This window comes from Gallus gallus, chromosome 4 (assembly GCF_016699485.2).
Source record: "Gallus gallus isolate bGalGal1 chromosome 4, bGalGal1.mat.broiler.GRCg7b, whole genome shotgun sequence".
In the NCBI taxonomy this organism is placed as follows: domain Eukaryota; kingdom Metazoa; phylum Chordata; class Aves; order Galliformes; family Phasianidae; genus Gallus; species Gallus gallus.
In genome coordinates this window covers 48584254-48606761 of record NC_052535.1, presented here as the reverse complement: position 1 = coordinate 48606761, position 22508 = coordinate 48584254, and the positions used below count along the sequence as shown (strand labels likewise).

At 40.4% G+C, this 22508-nt stretch overlaps 1 protein-coding gene across 1 annotated transcript in view; it reads left to right on the top strand.

The window, feature by feature from the left end:
- Nucleotides 1–19151, top strand: part of TECRL (trans-2,3-enoyl-CoA reductase like) — a 54159-nt gene extending 35008 nt beyond the window's left edge. Inside the window, exons 5-12 of the mRNA XM_420576.8 lie at nucleotides 4520–4635; nucleotides 7173–7278; nucleotides 8996–9068; nucleotides 10372–10415; nucleotides 14433–14490; nucleotides 15721–15806; nucleotides 16201–16246; nucleotides 17205–19151. Coding sequence (XP_420576.1) covers nucleotides 4520–4635; nucleotides 7173–7278; nucleotides 8996–9068; nucleotides 10372–10415; nucleotides 14433–14490; nucleotides 15721–15806; nucleotides 16201–16246; nucleotides 17205–17332 — 657 coding nt within the window. The 3' untranslated portion in view covers nucleotides 17333–19151. The remainder of the gene's footprint in view (nucleotides 1–4519; nucleotides 4636–7172; nucleotides 7279–8995; nucleotides 9069–10371; nucleotides 10416–14432; nucleotides 14491–15720; nucleotides 15807–16200; nucleotides 16247–17204) is intronic.
- The last annotated feature ends 3357 nt before the right edge of the window (nucleotides 19152–22508 follow it).

Sequence of the window (22508 nt, the reverse complement as noted above, 5' to 3'; positions counted from 1 at the left end):
AGTTATACACAGCTTGATGCTTACACCCATTCTGCTGCTAAGGGAGCCAAGGGCGACTCTGTGTACGGTGCTGATAAGTGTAGCCCCTGTCCTGTGTGTATTGAGAGAAACAAGGGATATCTACAGTTTGTTAGCCTTTACACAAAATTGTGAGACGCTTTAGTCCCTCTAAGATGTGCTAAGTCTGTCAAAATTATTTTGTATGGAGAAGTTTTGTCCAACCCTGCACTGTGGGTGGGGCGAGCACAAAGAGGAGTGACCCATGGCGTGGGAGAGTGAGGTTCTTTACCCACCTTGCGTGATGACCTTGACTGAATTTCTCTGTATCTCACATTCCAGCTCCGTGCCAAGAAAATAACAGTATTTCTGTTTTTCTATTCTCTATTTCTATTCTCTTTTACAAAGCGCTTTGAGGCTTCTAGATGAAAAGAGCTGTGGAAGAGCTAGTTGAGGTTATTAGTAACAGCAAGGTGTTTAAAAGCAGCACCATTTCATTCAGATGCCTACATAGCACATGATGAAAACACATTTTAGGGCAGATTTTAGTGCAGACAGCTCAGACTTGGGAGAAAAGATGGGAGGAAGCAGTGATTTCCCCAGCCTTTTCCCTTGGAGGGAGCACAGGCTCAGGTAGCAGCACCATCTATCACTGTTTACTCTCCAGCTCTTGAGTCAGCTGCGATTTGCCTATAAAACCCTACAGCAAATCCATTCCTATTCTCTGGTATTTGCAATAAATATTGCAATGCAGCCTTAAATACTCGTAAATACTGAGTCACTGCAAAATCTGCCCAGGTGAGGGAAGCTTTAGGTGTCTCTGTGTGCATTGTTGAAGTTTCGTAGAATGGATCAGCCAGTTCCATGAAAACTGGACCAAAAATCACTGAATATTGAAGAAGCCCTTAAGGATTTTACTACCTGATTTTATTGCTGCTGGGGATTTTTTGCAGACGTGAAAATACAACAGATTTTAAAAGGCAGAGATTTAAAGATGAAGTTAAAACGATGCCATTATCATCCCCAGGTAACTATATGACCTTTAACGAGATACCACAGCATACAAAGTAGAAATAATGAAGTTTCTTAATGATTATTAGCTCAAGAATACATAAGGCTGAAATTGTATGCTGAGTCGAAGGGAGTTAGATGCTAAGTTTAATGTGATTTGGGAACTTGGGGATATTGAACTGCCTGTTTCTCTCTGGCTTCTCAGAAATCCCAGCTGCTTTCTGTACACTTGCACACAGCAACAGTCTGTGCAGTACCAGCAGATCCTCCTCCTTATGCACACATACTGTCTCAGTCTGACCCAGGCTCAGACCTACGACCAATGCCTTTGTCTCACATTTATTGAGAAACTAGGCTCCATCTGTTTGATAATTTATGTCACGCAGCTGTTTTTCCATCCAAGTTACCCAGGACATGCTTAAGCTTTTTTTTCTATCTCTTGCTGTGCTGAGAGCTTCAGGCAGTGGCCCAAAGTCTTTGTCCTGCTTCAGGCATTGCCCTCACACCGCAGACATCGCTTCCCCTGCTTGAAACAAGCTGCCATGTTGGCAGGGGACAACAAACTATCACCACCAGCACTGATAAACTGGGAAACTGCCCCTACATGTCGCGGAACAAGCTATGGGAATGGAACAGCATGGCAAAGGTTGCATGGCCTTTTATCAGCTCCACTCTGCAGCTTGTCATACATGAGATAATGTAAGACTATGCCAAAAGGCAACATGATACAAGCTTGGGTGCATTGCGCAGGATTACAGAAAGGGCAAGTCGTAAACATTACAGAAAGGAATTAGCTGATGCCTTCATCTGAAGATTGCTAATCCATGGGCTGTTTGTTTGTAAAGGTTCTCTTGGACATTTTTCAGGCTTTTTCCACTCCATCCCCTCTATTTATAGCTTCCTTTTGTTCTTTCCCGCCTTTTCCCAAACCATACACAATATGCTATTAACTCACATCAGAAATCCTTCCTCCCCCTGCAGTCATCCCGCTGGGACAGTGTCAGGCATTACGCCAGCTGTGCCCACCAGCCAGGAAATTCACCTTGCATTTCCTCTGCACTACAGAGAACAAAACCCTTTAAGTACCTCCTTTTACCTCTACTGTATTCATCTCTCCCTCTATATACCCTCCACCTCATGAACTGGGATTATAACTCCTGACCTGGTCATTACTTAGTTTAGCAAGGTGTTACAGGCATGATAACCTGAACAAAGGATTAAAAAAGAGATGGGCTTTTGGAAACTCTAGGGAAGGAGGTACCATTCTGCTCAGGCAGAATGGTACACATCACTGTTTGGCAATTATTTTCCCAATTCTCCCATCATCTCTTGAGTGATGGAAATGGAGATAAGCAGATTGGAGACTTCTCTATTAGCTTACCTGTGAGAGGTAACTACAGAACATAATGCCAGACAATTGAAAAGATAGGAGGAAGATAAGAGAAATGGACAACGTGTAATATGAAATAAGAAACATAGAGTGTACAGATGTGGGGAAAAAAAAGGGACAGTTTCTTCAGGGAGCTAATGATGAACTGAATTCTTTTGAGCTATGAACACTGTAATAGAAATGTAGCACTCCTTCAGAAAAAAGACCTTTGTGTTTATTATGGACCACCACATATGGCTGCACCTGAAATAATCTAGGCAGGCCCACAGTATGGTAAAGAAAAAGTAATTTTCTTCTGAATATTGCCTGTTTCAGCATTTCTGCAGAAGATAAATATTCACTGAAAATCAATAGTAGAAGGATGGTGCTTGTCTTTGATTGTCAGTGGTTAGAACTGATTGTATTTTGGTGTTAATTTAAGACTACTTTCCCTTCCACTTGCTTGAACTTCTGGTATTGGTAGCAGAGTTTCTTTGGAACTCACTTTTCACTTCCAGTGAATTTAAAATCAATGGGACAGAGAAGGAAAGCAGAAGGTGCAGCACGGCAGATGGAGCAGAGGGAAACAGAGTAGAACTCATCCAACGTGTCAAAAAGAAAATGGAGCCTCATCTTCTAAAAAGTGAATGCTACTAATCTCAACTATGTTCCAGCAATATGATGTAGTCATGACAAAGGCAAATACAGCCATACTGGCCAGACAATACCTACTTTGATTGCAAATCTCACAGCTGATCCTAGACCACGCCTCCACCTCGGTGATTAATGTGTTGGATCCATCAATGCCTATATTTTGTGTATTAGGTTTTAACAGCAGAGGCAGATTCCTACAGTATTTGTAGAATGCCTAGTGCAGTGAGTCCCCAGTGTTGGGAATAGACCAGTGCAACTGATAATAAAACAAAAATCCAATAATCCCATGGCTGTGGTGTGTTCCACAATGATGTGGGCTCCCAGACTAGCCTTGATGATATGCTTCTATGCACACAGGCACGCACGCATTACTGCTCTTGGGATTATGCAGTCTAAATGTAGCACAGAAGTCACAGTATCCTGTGGAAAAAAGAATTTGACATTTCTCCTCTAGAGAATGCTCAACTGTCTTACTTTTGGAGACAGTCCAGCTATTAAAGGCCAACATTTCCAGAGCTTCCTCTTGTAGTAGGGGAAAATAAAACAGTGCTGGGGATCTCAAAGCAACAAAATCTGCTTGTGGAATATTTCAGATGAGAACATTTTCTTTCAAAGCTCTTAAGAAGAGAGATAAGAGAAACAGCGCACTGAGGGTCAGAGTGCCTGCCAAATTCCATTTTTGAGAAGGTTAGTCTAAATTCAGTGTTGCTCCCTTAAGCCATCGGTATTTACCTGTTGCAGTTCTACAGCAGCACAAGTAGCTCCCCTAGCATGTTAGTTAAACATCTTACCCCTTAAGCAATGCTATGAACTTGAGTTATGATTTGTCACTTACTGGCCCTCATAAACACGTAGGATTTTGTAATCCATGCAGGTTGCTTCTGTGGATGCCTGCACAGGGGAGCTCCTCTCCATCACTGAACAGAGGCTCCAAGCACCATGCATCAGGCAGATTGGCCCCACTCTTCCACCCACCGCCAAATATTGAGCCATGATCTCTCACTTCCAGAGGACTCTGCAAGCAGCCAAAATTCAGAGCTACATTTCCTTCTCTCATACATGGTTGGCTTTAGACTGATGTATCATGTAACTACAAAAAACAAACAAACAAACAAACCCACTGGCAAAACATAAGTTGCCTTCAGTTTCTGAACCCTCATTTGCTGTGGTATCTACATTCAAAATTGGCATGTGATGGCACAGCCAAAAGTATAAAGACGAGTTAACTGCAATTTTGACCATCTTCCACAGAACCTTTGTGATTGGGTCAATATTCTGCACAGAAACCTCACTCATTTGCTAGATGGATTTTACTCCTTTGCTAAAGAGACAACAAAAAAACCCCTAGGTGTTGCTTATGTCCTCAAAATGAAGCTGAAATAGCATTTGAAGGATGAAAGGCTGCTGTGGATAGGGTCTTTCTTTTTCTCATGCCTTTACTGGTGCAATTTCCCACTCTGATTCAGCTATTTTATTTTTCATTTCTAGTTTTTTCTAACAGAATACACTGGGCCTCTACTAATATACCTGCTCTTTTACATTCGTCTCTCAACTATTTATGATCAAGTGGAAAGTACGAAGAACTTCCGCCACCCAGTGGTTCAGTAAGTGACACTCATGTGAATCATATCCTGGGGACAGATTGCCAGAGGGATGGATGGTGGCTGGGTGTCCAGGACAGGGTGAGAGGAAGCGCTCCTTCTCAGCTAGACTGGTTCCAGAGTAGTATCCAGAGTTGCAAATTGTTCTCATCAAGCCTGACTAAAAATAGGATTACAGTTGCAATGGTCACTGCATCTGCTTGCAATGGGAGATGCAGTATATGCCCCTAATTGTTCACAATCTAGACACAACCTGAAAGAAGGTTAAATAATAACCTCAGGGTAGCAGACCTAAAGTCACACTTGACAGAGAGGGGAAGACAAGACTTTAGGTGTTCCACTCTCAGTCTCTTCCCAGTGCCTTCCCACTCCAATTTGTGTAGTGCCAGCATACAGCACAGCTCTCAGCTAGGTTTGAAGAGGTCTGCATGCCGGTAGCCAGGTTGTGAACAACTGAGAAACTCAAGAGAAGCACCACAGGAATTCAGAACCAGTAATCTGTTTTTTGAAACTAAGCTCTTCAAAGTGTAGTCGTTCTTCAGGGTCACACGCTACGTCTGTGAGTTCTGAGAGTTTTAAGAAATAAAACATTCAAGTGACAAACACAAGTGAGAGTTCAGCCAGTATTACAGAAGAGTGAAAAGTGCATACTGTATCTAGCTGTACCGAAAAAAAAAAAAAAAAAAAGAGCATAAATACAAAAGCAGAAATCTGGCACCTTTGCTTCTCTCCATCACTGTAATACTAAGAAGAAAAACAAAACACCTCAGGTACGATACAATAGCTGCCGACCACAAGGAAATGGGTTGATGGTTGGAATAGGTCATCTAGTGGTCTTTCCAATCTTAATGATTCTATGATTTTATTCTGCCAAATGTGACCTGGTTAGTCTGCTAGAACCAAAAAGAAATGAAGAGATGACAGTCAACCATGATAGCCTTTTAGGAACTCAGAAAGTCCCAAGCATTTTGTAGGACTCTTGAAGAGATCTGCTTGATGAGGGAGATCAAGAACTGTTACAGATGAGAAAGTGGCAAGCAGTAAAGCATGGTAACTGCCAGGAAGTTCCTTAGTGTGAGAATTCTCACACTAAGGAATGCAGTTGAGTTTGATTCTCCTCATTCTGGGGACAGTAGTGGGAGAGAGGGTGGAAGGTGGTCAAGGAAAACCAAGAGCACAGGAAGTGAAAGGGCACACAGGAAGCCTGAAGAAACAGTGCAGCTTTCCTCTAGCATTCTTTTTCCATATAATAATTGCAGGATCGAGGGAGCTGGTATACAGCAGAGAAACACACTGAATGATGTCGCCATTCACAGATGGAGAAACAAAGGCTTGGAGAGAAGTTAAGGAACTTAGTAGAGCTGGGAATGAGTATACAGAATAGCTGAATTCCGAGCCAAAGCCTTCCTTCTTTTGCTCATTTACTTAGAAGAGAGAGTTTTCAGTAGCTCAGAACAGACAAATAATTTAACCTTCTTTTAAGTGGGTAGGTGGTGTTCAGAATCCTTAAAGTGACTGCTCCTTAATGGGTGCACATTTGAGGTCCACATCTTAAGCCAAATTAATTTTAAAATTCCCAACAAAGCTGGAAGTTTGCTCTGGCCTTTGGTTAAGTCGTTAATCGTTTGAAATTTTCTTAGCTCAAATCTCTCTGGTTTAATTACTTTGAAATTGTTTAATCTTTGACTTTGGACACCATACAAGATACATAATAAAAGTATTTGGGATTTCACATGCAGAAAACCACTTTTCATTTATGTTTTATAATTGGTTTGCACTGAGACAGACTCTGGTAGTACGGTAAATGTAACCAAGATAAAATGCCACAAGAAATCACTCTTGACATTTGTTTTTGAAACTCAATCTCTAAGAGCCTCAACTCATTCTCTGAAGCAAATCAGCAGCACCTGATATTGCTTCGTAATCTTCCTCAGAAGAGAATCAGTATAATAATTTCTACAACAATTACCTCAGTTCTTTGTAACAGGGAACAAAAAAGTCATCAGAATGGATTAACTTTGCAACAAAATCTCATTTTGTGTCCGTAAGGAAATGAAATACAAACTACCGCCATGCAGCTACTCAAGTTGGCAAAGGACAAGGAAACCATTCAGAAGCTATTCAGAATGTTTTTAAATGTCAGACACATCCTGCAGGAACATTAAGGTAGCCTTAAAACGTGGGAGACTTCTTTTGGAAAAGCACAGCAGATGTCTGCTTGTATACACAGCTGTCCTGCTTTAATGTCCTGTCAGGGCGATGCATCACATTGAGAGCTCGACGAGCTCTTTTTAATTCAAGGCTGGTGAAAAGAAGCTGTTCCCCTACAAAATGAAGGCAACTTTGTATAGCACTGAAAAATTATTCCATTAATCTCTGATTCCAGATGCTTCAATTAAGACAAAATCTTAAATCTCACGATTTCACTGTTTAAGAATATTAGTCCTTAACTCTTTTTTTGTGTCATTAAACTGTGAAATAATAAAAATCAATCTTTCACTTACCTTAATTTCCTTTATTTCTTCTTTTTTATCTTTCAGCTTGGCCTGCTTCTGTCATTGTTTGCACTACATCAGACATCTTCTGGAGACATTATTTGTTCACAAGTTTTCTGGAGGGCACACTCCCCTGAAAAATATGATAAAGGTAACTGTGTATATCATTTTGTGTAAGAGAGACTATCCTCACATTGAGGCAGACCTTGGAAGAAGATAGGAGAATAAAAAATAATTTATTTTCTAGCTCAATACATTATGATTAGTCAAAACATAAATATAGAAAAAAATCTCAGGGCCATATCCCCAGAAACATGAACTGAAATCAATGTCCATTTCAGCTACTGCGTGTCAGTGTCCACTTTGACTCATCCACCCAAGGGGCTGGTTGTCATGTCAGGATATTTTTCAGATTGAATGCTATTTTATTATGAGATACGGTGCTGCAACAATGAACAATGCTGACAGAATCACACTCCACTTCCTTGGTGCAATATAAACACAGAGTAAGAGACAGCCTTTGCATTAGGAAGTTAAAATCAAGTTACAAATAAATTATAAATATATCCCTTATTCTATAGATGGAAGCCCCAAGAAAGAAGATATCAAGTTGCCTAAAGTCTTCTGTCTCCTGAACTGCAGCCTTGTGTCATTATCTCATAGGCTCTCCTTCCATTTATTTCACATACTCAAAGCTCATTTTGCATCAACCCACTTCCCCATGCTGAAAGTGCCTTCCCTGAAAAGTTTTGCAATACATACAGCATTTCAGTGAAGGGGATAAACATACGGCCAGGATAGGTGAGTTGTCTCCATTTCAGACTCAGAAAGGTGCTAATGAGATTCCCAGCAAGGGATGCTGTGATGCAGTACAAAAAACAATAAAGAGGAATATAAGCTAGAGCACCTACGTGGCTTTGGAGCCAGTGCCGCTTCTAAAGTGATTCATGCATGTGGGAGTTAAAGACCCACAGTAACTTGTTCCCATATGTCTGTGATTCATGCACTTCCTATGCATTGCATAGAAAAATTAAAAAGAGAAAGCCTGTCCTGCTCCCATACTTTGGGATGGAGCTTCAGCCAGTCCCAGCACACTGCTCTCCCTGAGATGGTACAGAGTGTGGACACATAGAAAGGCTTTATCTGGTCTCCATGATTGTCTCAGTCAGTTGGCTGGTGAGTTTGGAGCTCTCCCTTATACAAAGGATGGGAACAGTGACCCTTAAAAAGGACAAGAACACAATCAGGCTATCTCTGCTTGGGCCTTCCCAAGCCTTTGGTCACCAGGCAAAGTTGGGGTGCTGCTTTTTCACAAGTGGATGTAGCAGAGCCGAATTCACACTGGTAGATGACTTATAGCTCAAAGGCACTGCATGCCTTTTTTTTTTTTCAGCAGGGTTAAAATTGGCTTATTTGATTTTGCTGTTTATTCTCTCAGCTGGTTTAGTGTTCTGTTTGGCTAGATCTGTCTTGCCTGGAAACGCTGAGTTTACGGTACTGTCGCAGCTCAACTCTTTTAACCAGCCCTAGGCTTTTAATAGTTCTACTTGGAGAAATATGCCCTTCAGTGCAAGAATCAAATAAGGAGAAGAAAACAAATGTCAGTTCCTACAACAGGGATGAAAAACATTCAGCATGCACTGAAAAACCTGCACAGTGCATCCTTTTTATTTTTTTATTTTTAGTGGCCTCATAACATCTTAGAAGATCTATATTCTGTATATTCTCAAGAAGCAGCTGCAAAGCCTTTCAGTAGTCATCTGGGCTTTGCACTTAGTAGAATTTACAGTTAGAGCTCATACTTGCTTATCACCCTTTCTAACAACAACAACAACAAAAAATATATATATGTTTTTTGTCCATTCCAGGGCTGTGTCTTTTACTGGGGATTCACTTCTTGGATTGCATACTACATCAACCATCCCCGATATACGCCACCATGTATGTATAAGCAGAGCACAAAACTGACCTTGGTTTTAAGAAGTTTTTGGTGAGCAACCTCAAATCCTACAAAATCTGTAGATGTTCTGGCCCTCAGATCCTTTCAAAATAGAACATAAATCCTATTTTAATTTGCTGTGATTCATTAGAAGATATTTGCATTTGGTGTGGCTTTAACAGTAGTGCTGCAAAGAAGGCTGAAACTTTCCAAGACTTGTTTTTACCTGTCTGGACCATCAGTTCAGTAGGTGCAGCTTGAAGCCAGACACCAGGTTTACACCTTTAATATCTAATTGCTTGACACTTCTTTAAAATGACACTTGTAGGTAAATGTGGTCAATGCTGGATCACCACCTCTCTGGCATGTATTAGTAAAAAAAAGGCAAGGGTTATTCTGGATGCAGGAGATGGTGACCTCTACAGCCATATCCACAGATGGTCATACTTGGGACAGGTAAGTAAAGGCAAGGAGGAGCTGTACATTAAACCAGGCTGACAAACGGCCCATGAAGAACATCTGTTTAGCAGCTACATGCTCAGCTGCTGCTACGTGCTGCTTTTCTGGGGAAGATTTTTAGCCTATGCCCTTGACAACATGGAGGAGTCGTGTACCAGCCAGAGAAAGAGGGTCCTCAAAAGTAAAGGCTTGAGGAAGCTTGTTCAGTGGAGTGAGGGACATGCACATGTTTTGTGGCCCTCAGCGATGGCCAAGGTTTGTAGGAAAATTGTAATCTTTGGAGATGAACACCCTACAGTACTACAGTGGTCTGGGGACAACAGAAAAAAGGAGATGGCAAGTGAAGGACAGTAAAAATTGCAAAGGCTAAATATGTAGGGTGAGACTGTGAAGCAGATAGCGGATACACAGTAAAGCCGTACTACTACTTATTTATAACTGAGCTTTACCACTAATGGAGATAGAAGGCTGGGTATGGGAAGTCATATGGACAGAACTATGATTCCCAGCTTTGTTCTTCTGCTGACGTTCGCTTTTTTCCTTCCCATACCTTTCCAAGGAATATAACACCACCAACTGCTTTGACAAAGCAACTGAATGTAGGGAGCTGGCAAATATTAGAAAAAGTGAGGTGAAAATTACCTTGAGATCAGTGGTGAAGAGATTGGCATTTCTGGAGTGACTTTACTATTTGCATTGTCTTCATATTGTGTGATAATATCCACTCTTTATGCAGAGTCTGTCAGGAAAGACGTATTTCTGCTCCTCAGCACTAGATTAATTTCACCCATAGCAAACCATGTGCATACTGTAAAATTCAATTTATAATTTCATTCTATTTTCTAGCATTTGGCCACAGACAAGTTTCTCTTGCTGCCCTTGCTTTTCTGGTAAGTACAAAGTAAAACTTTTATGAATTATTCTGCAATAGGAACAACTCGTGGTTTAGCAAAACGCAGTGATGCTGCTATGCATATGTATATATACAGGTCCACTTCTGCAGTCCTGTGTCATTTGACTGGATTTAGTGATATTAAGGATATTAAGGTTTCTGGGCCAGCAAGTCTCCTAGTATTATTTGCCTTAATGTAACGTACTGTATGTGAGAGCAGTGAGAACTATTGTCAGTGTTATTACTACTCATAATCATGCAAAACACTAATATTTAGATAGATTGGAACTTGAAAGCTCTAAAACAGAGGAAGCTATCCTAAACAGATTTAGAAGTAGTAATGCATACCCTGAAAAATTTGCTCATCCCTCCTAGAATGGGTGAAGCCAAGGAGAGTGCAGGAGATGAAGGATTTTTTAGACAGCATGTGTTTTTCAGCAGTTTTAAGTTTGCCTTTGTGTATAATTAGCTACAATTAGAGAAACCCCTTTTCAGGTGCTATGCTTATATTTTTCATTAGATCGGAAGGAGATTATAGAACCATTAAGGTTGGATAAGACCACTAAGATCATCTAGTCCAACTGTCAGCCCACCACCACCTTGTCCACTAACCATGTCCTTCAGAGGAGGGTACTTGCTGGCATTTGGACAGCTTTCCATTTTGGGCAGAAATGCTGGCTGCGAGCATTTTGGTCTCATGAAAATAGGGTGATGCCATGGGCAGTCAGGGTGGCTTTAGAAGGCTGATGTCTGTCTTGAAGGCCTTTGTAAGAAATAATTTGCCTGGTTCATTTATGAGAAAACTTTCCTAAGGTGCCCACTTTCAGGCTGTTCAACACAAGTTAAAAGAAAAAGAGAGAATTAAATGTGTACAAATTAGATGGTGGGGGGGGAGGAAGGAGTTCAAATGTATTCTTCATGTGGAAGAGAAGAAAATGCATAGCTTCACCCACAGATGACTCAGAGTGCAGCACCTGCTGAACCTGATGTTTCAGTGAACCTACTGTCCTGAGACAGAGGCTGAGTAAGAAATTCTCACATGTATATTCTCTTCTGTCCTCTTGGCATTGTGGTTGGAAATACGCTGAGTATTAACTACCCGAGCAAGCATGGGTAACTGAAGCAGTTAGCCTCTTTGGAAATCAGCTGCAGATCAATTTACAGAAATAAAACAGCAAGAGGAAGCAGTAACGCATCTTTGTCCTTCAGGCAAACAGTATTCAGAAACGCATTCAAACAACTCCTTATTAAAATTTGAATGCTTTCCTAAATCAGAACCCTTAAAGATCACAGTTCTGGCAGTACTTGTCTGTGGGGTTTGGCCATGCAGTCCTCAGCTTTTCCTGCCCAAATAAGGTGCAGCAAAGATGTGCAATATGCTCTGAGGAAGGAGCGTGCGCACCCAGTGGTGCTGTGTAGCTGCTGCAATAATCCTGCACCATGGGGCCAGACAGCTGTGGTGGGCAGCGGTGTACCTGAAGCCCTAAAGCCCGTGCCCTTCCTGAGCTCAGGGATTGCTTGAAGCCAAGCAAATTGAATATTCAGTGCTACCAGTACAACTAGCTCATAACAAAATCTCTGTCCACAAAAAGCCACCCTTTTCTATTGAAACTTCTATGGAAAAGTATGTGGTCAAGCCCACAGAAGAGCTTGGTTGTGGGTGTTTGCTATAAAATAGGGCCATCCCCTTCAGATCTGCACCAGCAACTGTCTGTTGTCTGAATTCTTACAGCTCTTTTGAGAAATTCATAGCCATGGAAACACAAACTTTCCCTTTCAGACCTCGTGCTGACAGATTCCCCAGCAGTTTAAAACAGCAACATACAATAGAAAACAATTTGAAGCTGTTTTCACAGGATCCTAAAACTTATGAATAAAATGTTTGAAAGATTTATTTTTCCTCTTTTAAGGCCTTTAATACGTGTCTTTAGTACATAGCCTGATTTAAGTGCATACATCTGCAGCTGCTGTAAACAACAGTACAGAGTAATTGGAAGAGTGTCAGCAGGCCCTTCTGAAAGATTCTCCTATTTAGAGAAATTACTCAAAGCAGGGATGGTTATCACACAGGGTTAGAAAGGTGGGAAACGCTATGTAGACTTCAACAGTTCAGTATCATAAAGACAGCAAGGCTTCTTCCAGCAGTTCTTCATTGCCCCACATTTAACATTTCTGAGACGCTAAGGACTAGCTGATGTTCAGCAGTTTGTCTTGATATAGAGCATTACCAGCCATATTTCTAAACAAGGACATAAGAGTTACTTATGAGCAGAATCCAGCTGCAGAGTTACAGGTAAGACAATAGGAATCCCTACAGAAATACCCTTTACTTTTCTAGCTTTTAATTTATTATGGAATTAGTAGGTGTTAACTGTAGAGCATTAATCTGGTTTGCTCTACAATAACCAGTGATAGAACCCAAGGGAACAGCACGGAGATGCGCTGGGGGAGGATTGGGTTGGGCGTAAGGAAAAGATTCTTCACCAGAGGGCAGCGGGCATGGAACAGGCTGCCCAGAGCAGTGGGCACGGCCCTGAGCTGCCAGAGTTCGAGAAGCGTTTGGTGAACATTCTCAGACGTAGGGTTTGATTTTCGGTAGTGTGTGGAGCCAGGGGTAGGAGGCAATGGTCCCTATGTGTCCCTTCCAACTTGGGTTATTCTGTGATTCTACAATATAGACAACATGTCAGTATGAATTCTTTAAACTTTGAACCATTTTTCTTTGAAGTAATAATAAACAAAAGCAATTATGCCCCTAGCTCATAAACAGAAGTACATAATGCTGTGGATAGAATTATAGCTTCTGATACAACGTCTTATCTCAGAATTTCCTCTTCTGCCTCTTTAACATTCTACATCAGGTGTTTATGACAAATGATAGCCATTTAGTTGTAATTAAAAAAAAAAACACACAAAAGGATTGCAGGATTTGACCCATGACTACCTATTCATGCAGATTAACAGCTTTGCTAGTAGAAGACTTGGTTTAAACTTCCCAAATAAAAAACATAAATCTCTCAGCCAAAAAGAGGAAGAATTTTCTTCAGCAATGCTATCTACGGTTTTCTTTCCGATCATGTCACCTTTTGATACGAAATGAAATTACATACTCCTTCCAGTTAGTTTTAATTGAAGCTTGTTATAGTTGATGTTTTCAGTATTGGCTTTAAAAATGGCTATCATATTTTTCCTTTTTTCTGTATTAATTTTATGACTTCAACACTTATGATAACTCTAAGTTTTAGCATTCTTTTTATTTCTTGATTTTTGCTAGATCTGCAAAGTTTAGAGTGATATATGATACAAGAAAACAACTTTGTGACACTGCTTTTTTTTTCCAGTGTGAGAGATCAGTCTTCAAACCCATAACTAAATAAAATGTCCAGTTCAAGACTGACATGTAAATCAGCCTCTTGACTTTCTTCAGAAAACAAGGGAAAAATGAAAAAAAGAAAAAAGAAAAGAAAAAAGTAGGAAGAGGGTAGAGCCTCTAATCCATGGGAGGAAAGTGAATTCATTACGTCTTTACAAAACCAGTAATCAACTTTCCACCTACTTCTTTGCAGGCTGGGTTATATCTAAATCCTGAAGATAGTATTCATTTCAGAAAAGTATCCTGCAAAATTCTTTAGGTCTCAGGGAGTCCTTCTGACATCCCAAAACTGAAGCATGTTGCATGTCCTGGGCATGGGAACCACACTGGTCCATGGACTGTCACCATGGAAATGCACAGAATGCATTTCCCATGGGGTGGGTGTGGAAGTCCTTCTGGAGTACACATCTTTGTTGGAAGAAGCCCTGAGCAGCCTGATGTTATGGTTGACAAACCTGCCCACAATAGAGGGTTGGAGCTGGATGGGCTTTAAGGTCCCTTCCAACCCAAGCCAGTCTACAGTTCTATGATTGTATGGTTCTGGAAGCAAAGACTAAGCTGTGGAGTGGAGATTCTGGTTATGCTCTGTAACACAGCCATCATTTTTGGCTGAACTGAAAATATGTTTTTAATGTCTTGCAGATGTGTGAAGCTGGAAATCACTTTATCAACGTAGCATTAGCTCACCAAAATCATTCAGGTCTGTTTCATATTTGTCTATTGAAGACTGAAGTGTGCTTAACCTATCCATCTTCTACTAGTATACAGTAATTTATGTATCTACAAGCACAGAATAAAGAAAGATTAAGTAGGTGCCTTGCCATTGGTGCAACGTGCTCAAAATAAATGTGGTGACAAGGAAACATTAGCAACACTGTTGTTGTTCCAAAAATTGTAGCTAATTTATCTTGGTTATACACAACTACAATTTAAATATGGATTTAAGCATGGAATTTCTCTAAAGCATCCTGTTAACTGCCAACAGAGAATTTGATTTGAAATCAGTTTCAAATGTTTAAAAACTCTACTGCTGAGTTTCTATAGATATACCCATCTCATGCATAGATACACATCCAGGAAAGTACAAATGCACAAAGAGAAACCCACATATGGGCATCTAAGTGTGCTTTTACAGGCTCTTAAACACTGCTACAAGTATGGATTTTTCAGGATCTTTTGTACCTTGAGAATAAAAGCTATATATACCAGATACGTATACTGCATATACTAGAAAGTAAACTATATTTTCAGACCGTAACAGTGTAATTACTTACAATAGCATTCTTTTCAAGAAAATACCTCACCATGGTATAGATCAACTTCATGCACTGAAGTCTAAAGCAGTTTAGAAGAAGCAAAAGCAAAATATTTTTATTTGATTTTAGCATTCTCAGTGTCTAAAGGCATTAAAAATAGCATTGTTGCCAGAACTCAAAAGTGAAACGCAATGTGTATAAGCATTATTGTTGGCTGTAGAGAGCCATGCTGTTAGCTCTGGAGTTGTTTTCCTGTTCTACTCAAGGATCAAGGATGAGCATGCAAGAGGGGACAGGTTCATGTTCCTGAGTCAGGCTGAGTAAGACACAGCCATGTCCTTTATATCCCAGAAGAGTGCCCTTAGCCCTCTCCTTCCGGCCACTCCACGTTAAATTACTTGTTTCTCTCTTTCTCTGAACAAAGGTCTTATCCTTTGGACATGCCAAACCTTTCCTGTAAAAACCAACACATGGTTTGCTAAGCAGTGCTCTCAATGAGAAAAGTGCAGCTTTTTCTGTCTCAAATATTTCACACCATTTTCTGACTATAGTTGTACTCTGGAAATGCTGGCTACAGTGATGCCTGTTACACAAACAAATTATTAGAAGGCCATGTTCTCCTCCCTATAATAAAAGCATATTTTTTTGTTTTTTTTCTCCCCTGTTTTGTAAAGGAAACAAAGCCTGTTTTCCAAGTCCAACCTACAACCCCTTCACGTGGCTCTTCTTGCTGGTATCCTGTCCCAACTATACTTATGAGGTACATGACTTTCTCCTGCTTATTTGCAAAGAGTAGGCTATTATATTGAATAACACCATGTTTCAGCACATCTGCTGCTCTCCATCCATTTCCCTGGACACCAATCATTATGTTCCCTGTTTCAGGGTCTCCTTGTTCCCACAAACGCTTCTCCACCAGATCTCTTTCCTCATACCACAATCACGACTTCCGTATATATTCACCTCCACCCACCCCTTCAGCCTCCTCCAGCACACTGGGCCATCCCCTTCCAGCCATTTTTCCTCTCTCATGTCCAGTGCAAGTGTCAGGCTCTTCTTCCAGGGGAAGCTTTTAGGGAAGTGGTCACTTCCAAAAGCTCTCCCTTTTACTTTATTTAAATATACAATTAACAATGCCTTTTCCTCTGCAACAGGTTGGGTCTTGGATTAGTTTCACGGTAATGACACAAACCCTGCCAGGTAGGTTTGAAACTGAACAAAGTCAGCTTCAAAATTATTATTTGCAGAGGTGATTTCCGTAAATCTAAAATGTGCCCGAAACTTACATCATGTGAAATACTGCCATCAAATCTCCCTTGTGACATGACTGTACAGACCTTCAAAGTGCTCTCCTCAGAAAGCTGTGAGAAGCACAAGCATTACTGAAATGCCCCCATCAGCCTCCCTTGATCAAACCCTGCTCTCTGCTTTTTATGAAGTACTGTTATTTCTTCAGTTTTCACACTGAAAACCCTTGAAATTTAATTAAAAATGTATTTTCATTTACAGTCAAATGTTTTTAATATAGGGAACATTCTTTTCACTGTACACCTGAAATAATACTTCTAATAGGGACAGGAAAACAGACATACTAAGTAGTTCCAATGAGTAAGGATGCACACAAGTTGCTAACAACATTTCCCCATTTGCTTATATCAAACAACCAGCTCACAACAGCAACCTGATTAACAGCGTCTGCAAATCTTGCTCAGTATTTTCCTGCATCCTTAGAGACCTAAATACCTATACAAATATGGTCCCTGGGACTGAGCTTTCCAGAACGTTCACTTTTTAATTCTCTTTCCATTCCAAAACAGAAACCAATAAAAGCTACTCACAAAAGTAGCCCCGCTTTACTTACAAGTGAGAAAAGAAGGGACATTCAGAAGCAGACTAAGTGTTATTCTGACAAAATAAAGATATAATGAAGTTTTATTCAAAAAGATTAAAAAAAGTGTGCTGTAGGTCCAGACGTGTAAATGACCTGAAAATGTGGGGATGCTGCAAGGCTGCATTCCCAGGGGCAGAAAGTAGCCAAGTGCAGAAGAAACTGCAGACTGTTTTGTAAACCCACAGATACTCACAGAAACAAACACTAAAAGAAAACACATGATCCTTTCTTTTTCCTTTTTTTTTTTTTTTTTCTCCTCCTTGTTAGTTGGCATCTTTGCTTTCCTGATGGTCATCCAGATGTCTCTCTGGGCCCAAAAGAAACACAAGCTGTACCTGAAGAAATTTTATCCAGAGGTGCGGAGAAAAGCAGCTATGATTCCTATTGTCTTCTGAGCTCTTGGTGAAAGCTGAAGCCTGAGTTCAATAGCTAACCCAGAGTAAATGAGCCATTTAATTCAGCAACCGAAGTGGGTCCTGAGGAAGCACTACTGGATATCTTTTTCAGAAAATTAACAGATGAGACAGCTTTTAATTAAGTGAAAAAAAAACGTAACAACCAAACAGCTCTTCAATTCTTGATTCCTGCTAAAAGATATTTAATTAGGTTTTCTGCAATGGAGCTAATTGGGAAAGCATGAGAAAATTTTTTATATTCGATTTTAGGCTAGTACTTAGCTGGTTTAAATGGGCATGGATGCTGTTAAAATTAACAAAATACATACACCTAATCTGTGTGTGTTCAGCTCTGGTGATTTTAAGGTTTGGTGTTAGATGTTGACCAGATCCTCAGATTTTTTGCATCAGAAGTTGTTTCCCAACCTCATTTCTATTAAATTGCATAGAAACAGCCTGTTCTGCCTTAACTCCTCTAAAGCATCACAACAAAGAATGACTGCTTTGCTGCTAAAACAGTTTAGTATTACAAAGCTTTTCCTTCTTTCTTTCCTTTTAATTGAATCCAACAGCAAATTGTTCAATGCAAATTGGCTTCAAATGATCACTGCAGAGAAGTCTGGTTCTCTTTTCTTTTCAGGCGGGCAAATCAGCCCCATAGTCTCGGGGGGGGGGGGGGGGGGGGGGGGGACAGTTTGTGAGGTGCAACCTGCTACTAACTTGTTGCTCGACCTTGGGTACGTCACTTAAGTCAATCGTTGTTTCTCACGTTAAACAGTTCTGGAAATAGCAGTAGACTTTCTGGACTAACAAGCATGTTAAGATCCTCCTATTCAGTGCACGACTACATCTGGACACCACTGTCTTGTGTCAAACACTGTGAAATTCCTGGGCATGAGGTGAGCCAGAGTACAGCCTGTTATTGGAAAGGAAAGGGATTCTGACACAGCATCTGTCAGTCCCTCTTTGGCCTGCCTCAGATGGATGCTAGAGAATGGCTTCTGCCATGAACAAGTGCTCAAAGTCCTCTTCCAGTGTCTAAAAACTCACAACTTACCTCTTGCCCACTATAACTCAGTTTCAACTTGCTAATGTTCTAAATTAATCACTTTAGAAATTTTTTGTTTCAACTTCTAACCTGTTAATGTCTGAATTTTTTCCTTCTCTCAGTGGAAAGTCTGACTTACAGTGAATACTCAGTTTGCTAACCCAGAGTGCTAATAAAGACCTGTTTCAGAAAAAACACTTTCTGTACTCTTCAGTTACTTATACCAAACAGCAATACTTTGAAACTTTTCTTAAACAGACACACAAGTCATAAGAATGTAATTTTTTTTTTTATCCAGTTACTGGGATTGTTTCAATTTCAGGTTTATTAAATGTCTCATTTTAGCAATTCTAAACAGTTGATGAGGAAGGCTAACTTGACAAAATGCCTACTTACCTAATAGGCTCTTGATTACAATTGCTGCAGCTTTAAGCCTATCCAACGCATGCTACCAGAGTGACTCAAAGTACGAGAAGCACAATCAGCTTAAGCCAAATAAGTAGCTCCAGGAGATGTTTACCTCCCTGCATTACTTGTTGGTCATTCAGTATGAGAGGATGGGGAGAAGGGTGTCAGGTCCTGTAGCAACTGACTGAAGTTTTAAAATCAGGTTAAGAGCAAAGACTAGGTATGAACAAATGATGATACACTATAGCAGACTGAAAAAAATAAGCACGGCTGATATTTTGGGAGGTGGTCTTGACTTGCTAAAACTGCTCTAAATTGTGTTAAGCTGCTTCATGAATGGCAATAAATCCAACTTTCTACACATTCATGGATCTTTCTGTGTTACTCTGCCCGCTGGGATTTTCAGGGAAAGTTTTGATCACAGATAAGTTATCTTTCTACATTTACCAGTAATCTCAGCTACAAGCATCATTCACCTTCTGAACCAAAGCCACTGTCCTCACACAAACAATTTCTTGAGAAAATGTCTAGACCGCTAATTACCTGGGAAAAAAAAATCCCTTTTCAAGCTCTAAATATGCTGATATTTCCTGTACTACAGGAGGAAATAAATGGTTAACTGCAAATACTTTTGGCAGTATTTTCTATTCAGTACAGACCTAACTTCCTCCTACATCAGTAAGAGGTAGGCACGGACAAGACCACGTGTCTATCAGAACACCGTTGTGTTTCAAGGTCAAATGGAAGGAGCCAACATCCAATGACCCATCACGTGTAACCCTGTTACCCCTCACTTCGGCCACTTACTATCAAGTTACTTTACAGGCATTGCTTAGGATGTCCCCATCGCAGCACACTGCATACACTGGTATACATGGGAAAATCATCATTTTGCAATCTTCCTTCTCTGTGGGGCCCTGAAATTTACTAGTTGCAACAAAAATCCAATCTTTTCCTTTTGAGGTAGCTCCCTGATTCCATTATCCTCAGTTTTTGCACCTGGAAAGTTGTTGGACCGCATGGCAGTGAACCTCATCTTTCCCCAAGTCTAATTGAAAGACTTCCAAATGAGGTAGCCTAAAGTTGGGCCTTCAGTTTCACAGGCTTTTTTTTCCATGCTTTTGTGGCCTGCTCTTGGTACGAAAAGCCAAGGTAGAAAAGAGCAGGCACCAGCTCAGGCTCTGCGGTGGTGCAGGGAAACCCTGTTACGGGGAAGCGATGTGGCAGATGCTCCCGTACACAGCCTGGCAGCCTGCATGTGGATGCCCTGTTTGAGAAAGCCTGTAAGACCCAGCCATATGCTCATCTTATAAGGCAGTTACCACATCTTCTCAGTTGACGGGACTGAAAATTATCTCAGTGATTTCATCATTCCATAGGACACTGAAAGGAGAAGTGAATAGGCAGATGGTCATCCTTTTACAAAGATGCTATTATCATCAAAATATCTTGTGCTTTCCATTGTTTTGTATAAAGTGACTTTAAATTGGCTTTTATCACACTGGGAGCTGAGATAAAGCAGTCTGATAGCAAAGTAGTTCTCTGAAAGAGAGCCTGCAGTGATAGCTAAGTATAATAAAATAAAAATCACTGAATGTGAAGACTTCTAAAGCACACTATAAGAGGGAGAATGCAATAGGAAAGCAAGAGACTATTTATCTATTTATAGTTTTAACAAGTGCTGCTGAACTAAAAATTAACTCAAACCATAAAGTGTTTTTCAGCAAGCTAGTATTTTCCACATGATGCTTTATTGGCTTCCCTTTTCTGCATTTTCCCAGGCACAAGTTCTGTCTCCAAGCTATATTCCCTGCCATTAACATTCATGAAAGCTTTTAGAGAAATGTACTGTATGCTACTTTCAGCATTCTGCAGATAAATGTAAATGAAGTGGTGTGTTGTCATCGCACAGATGAGCGTCAATATGAATAATATTTTACTATGAGAAGCCTGGTTTATCATGAGTGAGTGTGAAAAGGCTGCTGTGTAGTACAATTAAAGGCAATTCTCACATCACACAGGCTGAACATCGAAGATTTATTGTAATGCTCTCTGCACACACGATGTTCAGCCATATGGGTCTCAGACATGCAAGTTTTTCATCTGGTATAGGGTCCAAGAGCAAAATTGCCCTGGGCCTTGATAAAGGAGCTGGAGGTTGGTTATTTATTTGCCAAGCACATCAGAGACTGGCTCTCACCTTGGCTGTGCTGTGTAAGGATGTTACCGAGGAAACATTCCCTTGCCCATCTGGACAAGAAGTTGCCCAGGTGAGGAGCATCAGTCACCGTGAGAGTGAAATAATCTGCACTGAATCCCGTTGCAATTTAAAGGTAAAACCAAAACGTCTTTTGTCAATTGAGAAGACAAGTTAATGGGTTTTGAAGAACGTGCATTTGAGTTTTAGAAATCTACCACATATTAACACCTCCACAATACCTTGGCTTCTAACATGTATCTGCTTTCATCTAACTTCTAAAGCCTTTGAAAACTGAGGTACCAAGTAACAGGAAATCATTTGTAGTCAAAAGAAATGTGATAAAAGTATTCAGTATTAATAACGAACTCCTTATTTAAAAAAGTTTCACATCTTTTGTCAAAGAATTCTGATTGTTAGCCAGCTTCCTCCTAACTGTGAAAAAGTAATATGACTCTACCAGTGATCCCTTTGGTTCACACTGTTGTTTTGAATACTCTGCCATACCCAGTAACGAAGGCTTCTGTTTTAAAATCATATCTCTTACCATATGGGGACCCTTAATGGACTATAGGGTGGGCTCCAAAGAAAACTGACCACGTCAAGCATTCTTTTGCTCTTACTTACACTGAAAAGTTGACGAGTTTTTAGTTGGCTGGTGAAACGTCATGAAACTGAATCACAACACAAATACTTTTTGAAGTGTCCCTCTCCTCAACAGGAGATTAGAAAAAAAATACTGTGTTTTTTTTTTTTTGGTCCAGGACATAACACGAAGCCATTTCCTAGGTTCAAGGGCACCCTTGCAGAGGGAACCATTGATTAGAGAGCCGGAAGAACCACAATGTGGCTGCAGTGTGCTTTTACGGATTAGCAGATATGTCTTTTCGGAAAGAAATTTCACTCTTTCTGACAACAGAGCTTGACAGAAATGGATTAAAGATGACACATCTCCAATATTGCATCTAATGAAAAACAAAGTACCTATTCTTAAACGAACAGAGGATATTTGTCACACATGAACACTGTATTCTTTCACCCTCTGTTTTACATCATCTCTCTGAAGAACGTGCTCTGCATTTGGACTTGTACAGCTTTTGTTCTCATTCTTACTGTTTACTTATTACAGCTTTAGATATGTAGTAATGCCACAGGAAAGCCAACTGTTGACTCCAAAACACTGAAGACAAAAAATGCGTTACCTATTTCAGTTCCACACATACATATATTGCTGCCATTTTAGATATCCTCCCAGTAGCCACGTGAAGCATCATGCTGTGTTTATAGGCTTGTCAAATGTTAATTCAGTTGCACAGCACGGATCATGACACAGTGGATTCCAATCCTAGCTACTACCTGAGCCCTGACTTCAAAATGACAGTCCTAACACATCTTCTTTGCAGCAACTGAGGAATTTCTGCCTGCAAAGCAAAGGAGCAATTCTTCCAGGTCTAACTGAGCAGGTTTGCAACAGTGTCTTACTATTAAACCATAAATCTGTACCCATAGAAGCTGGAGTACGC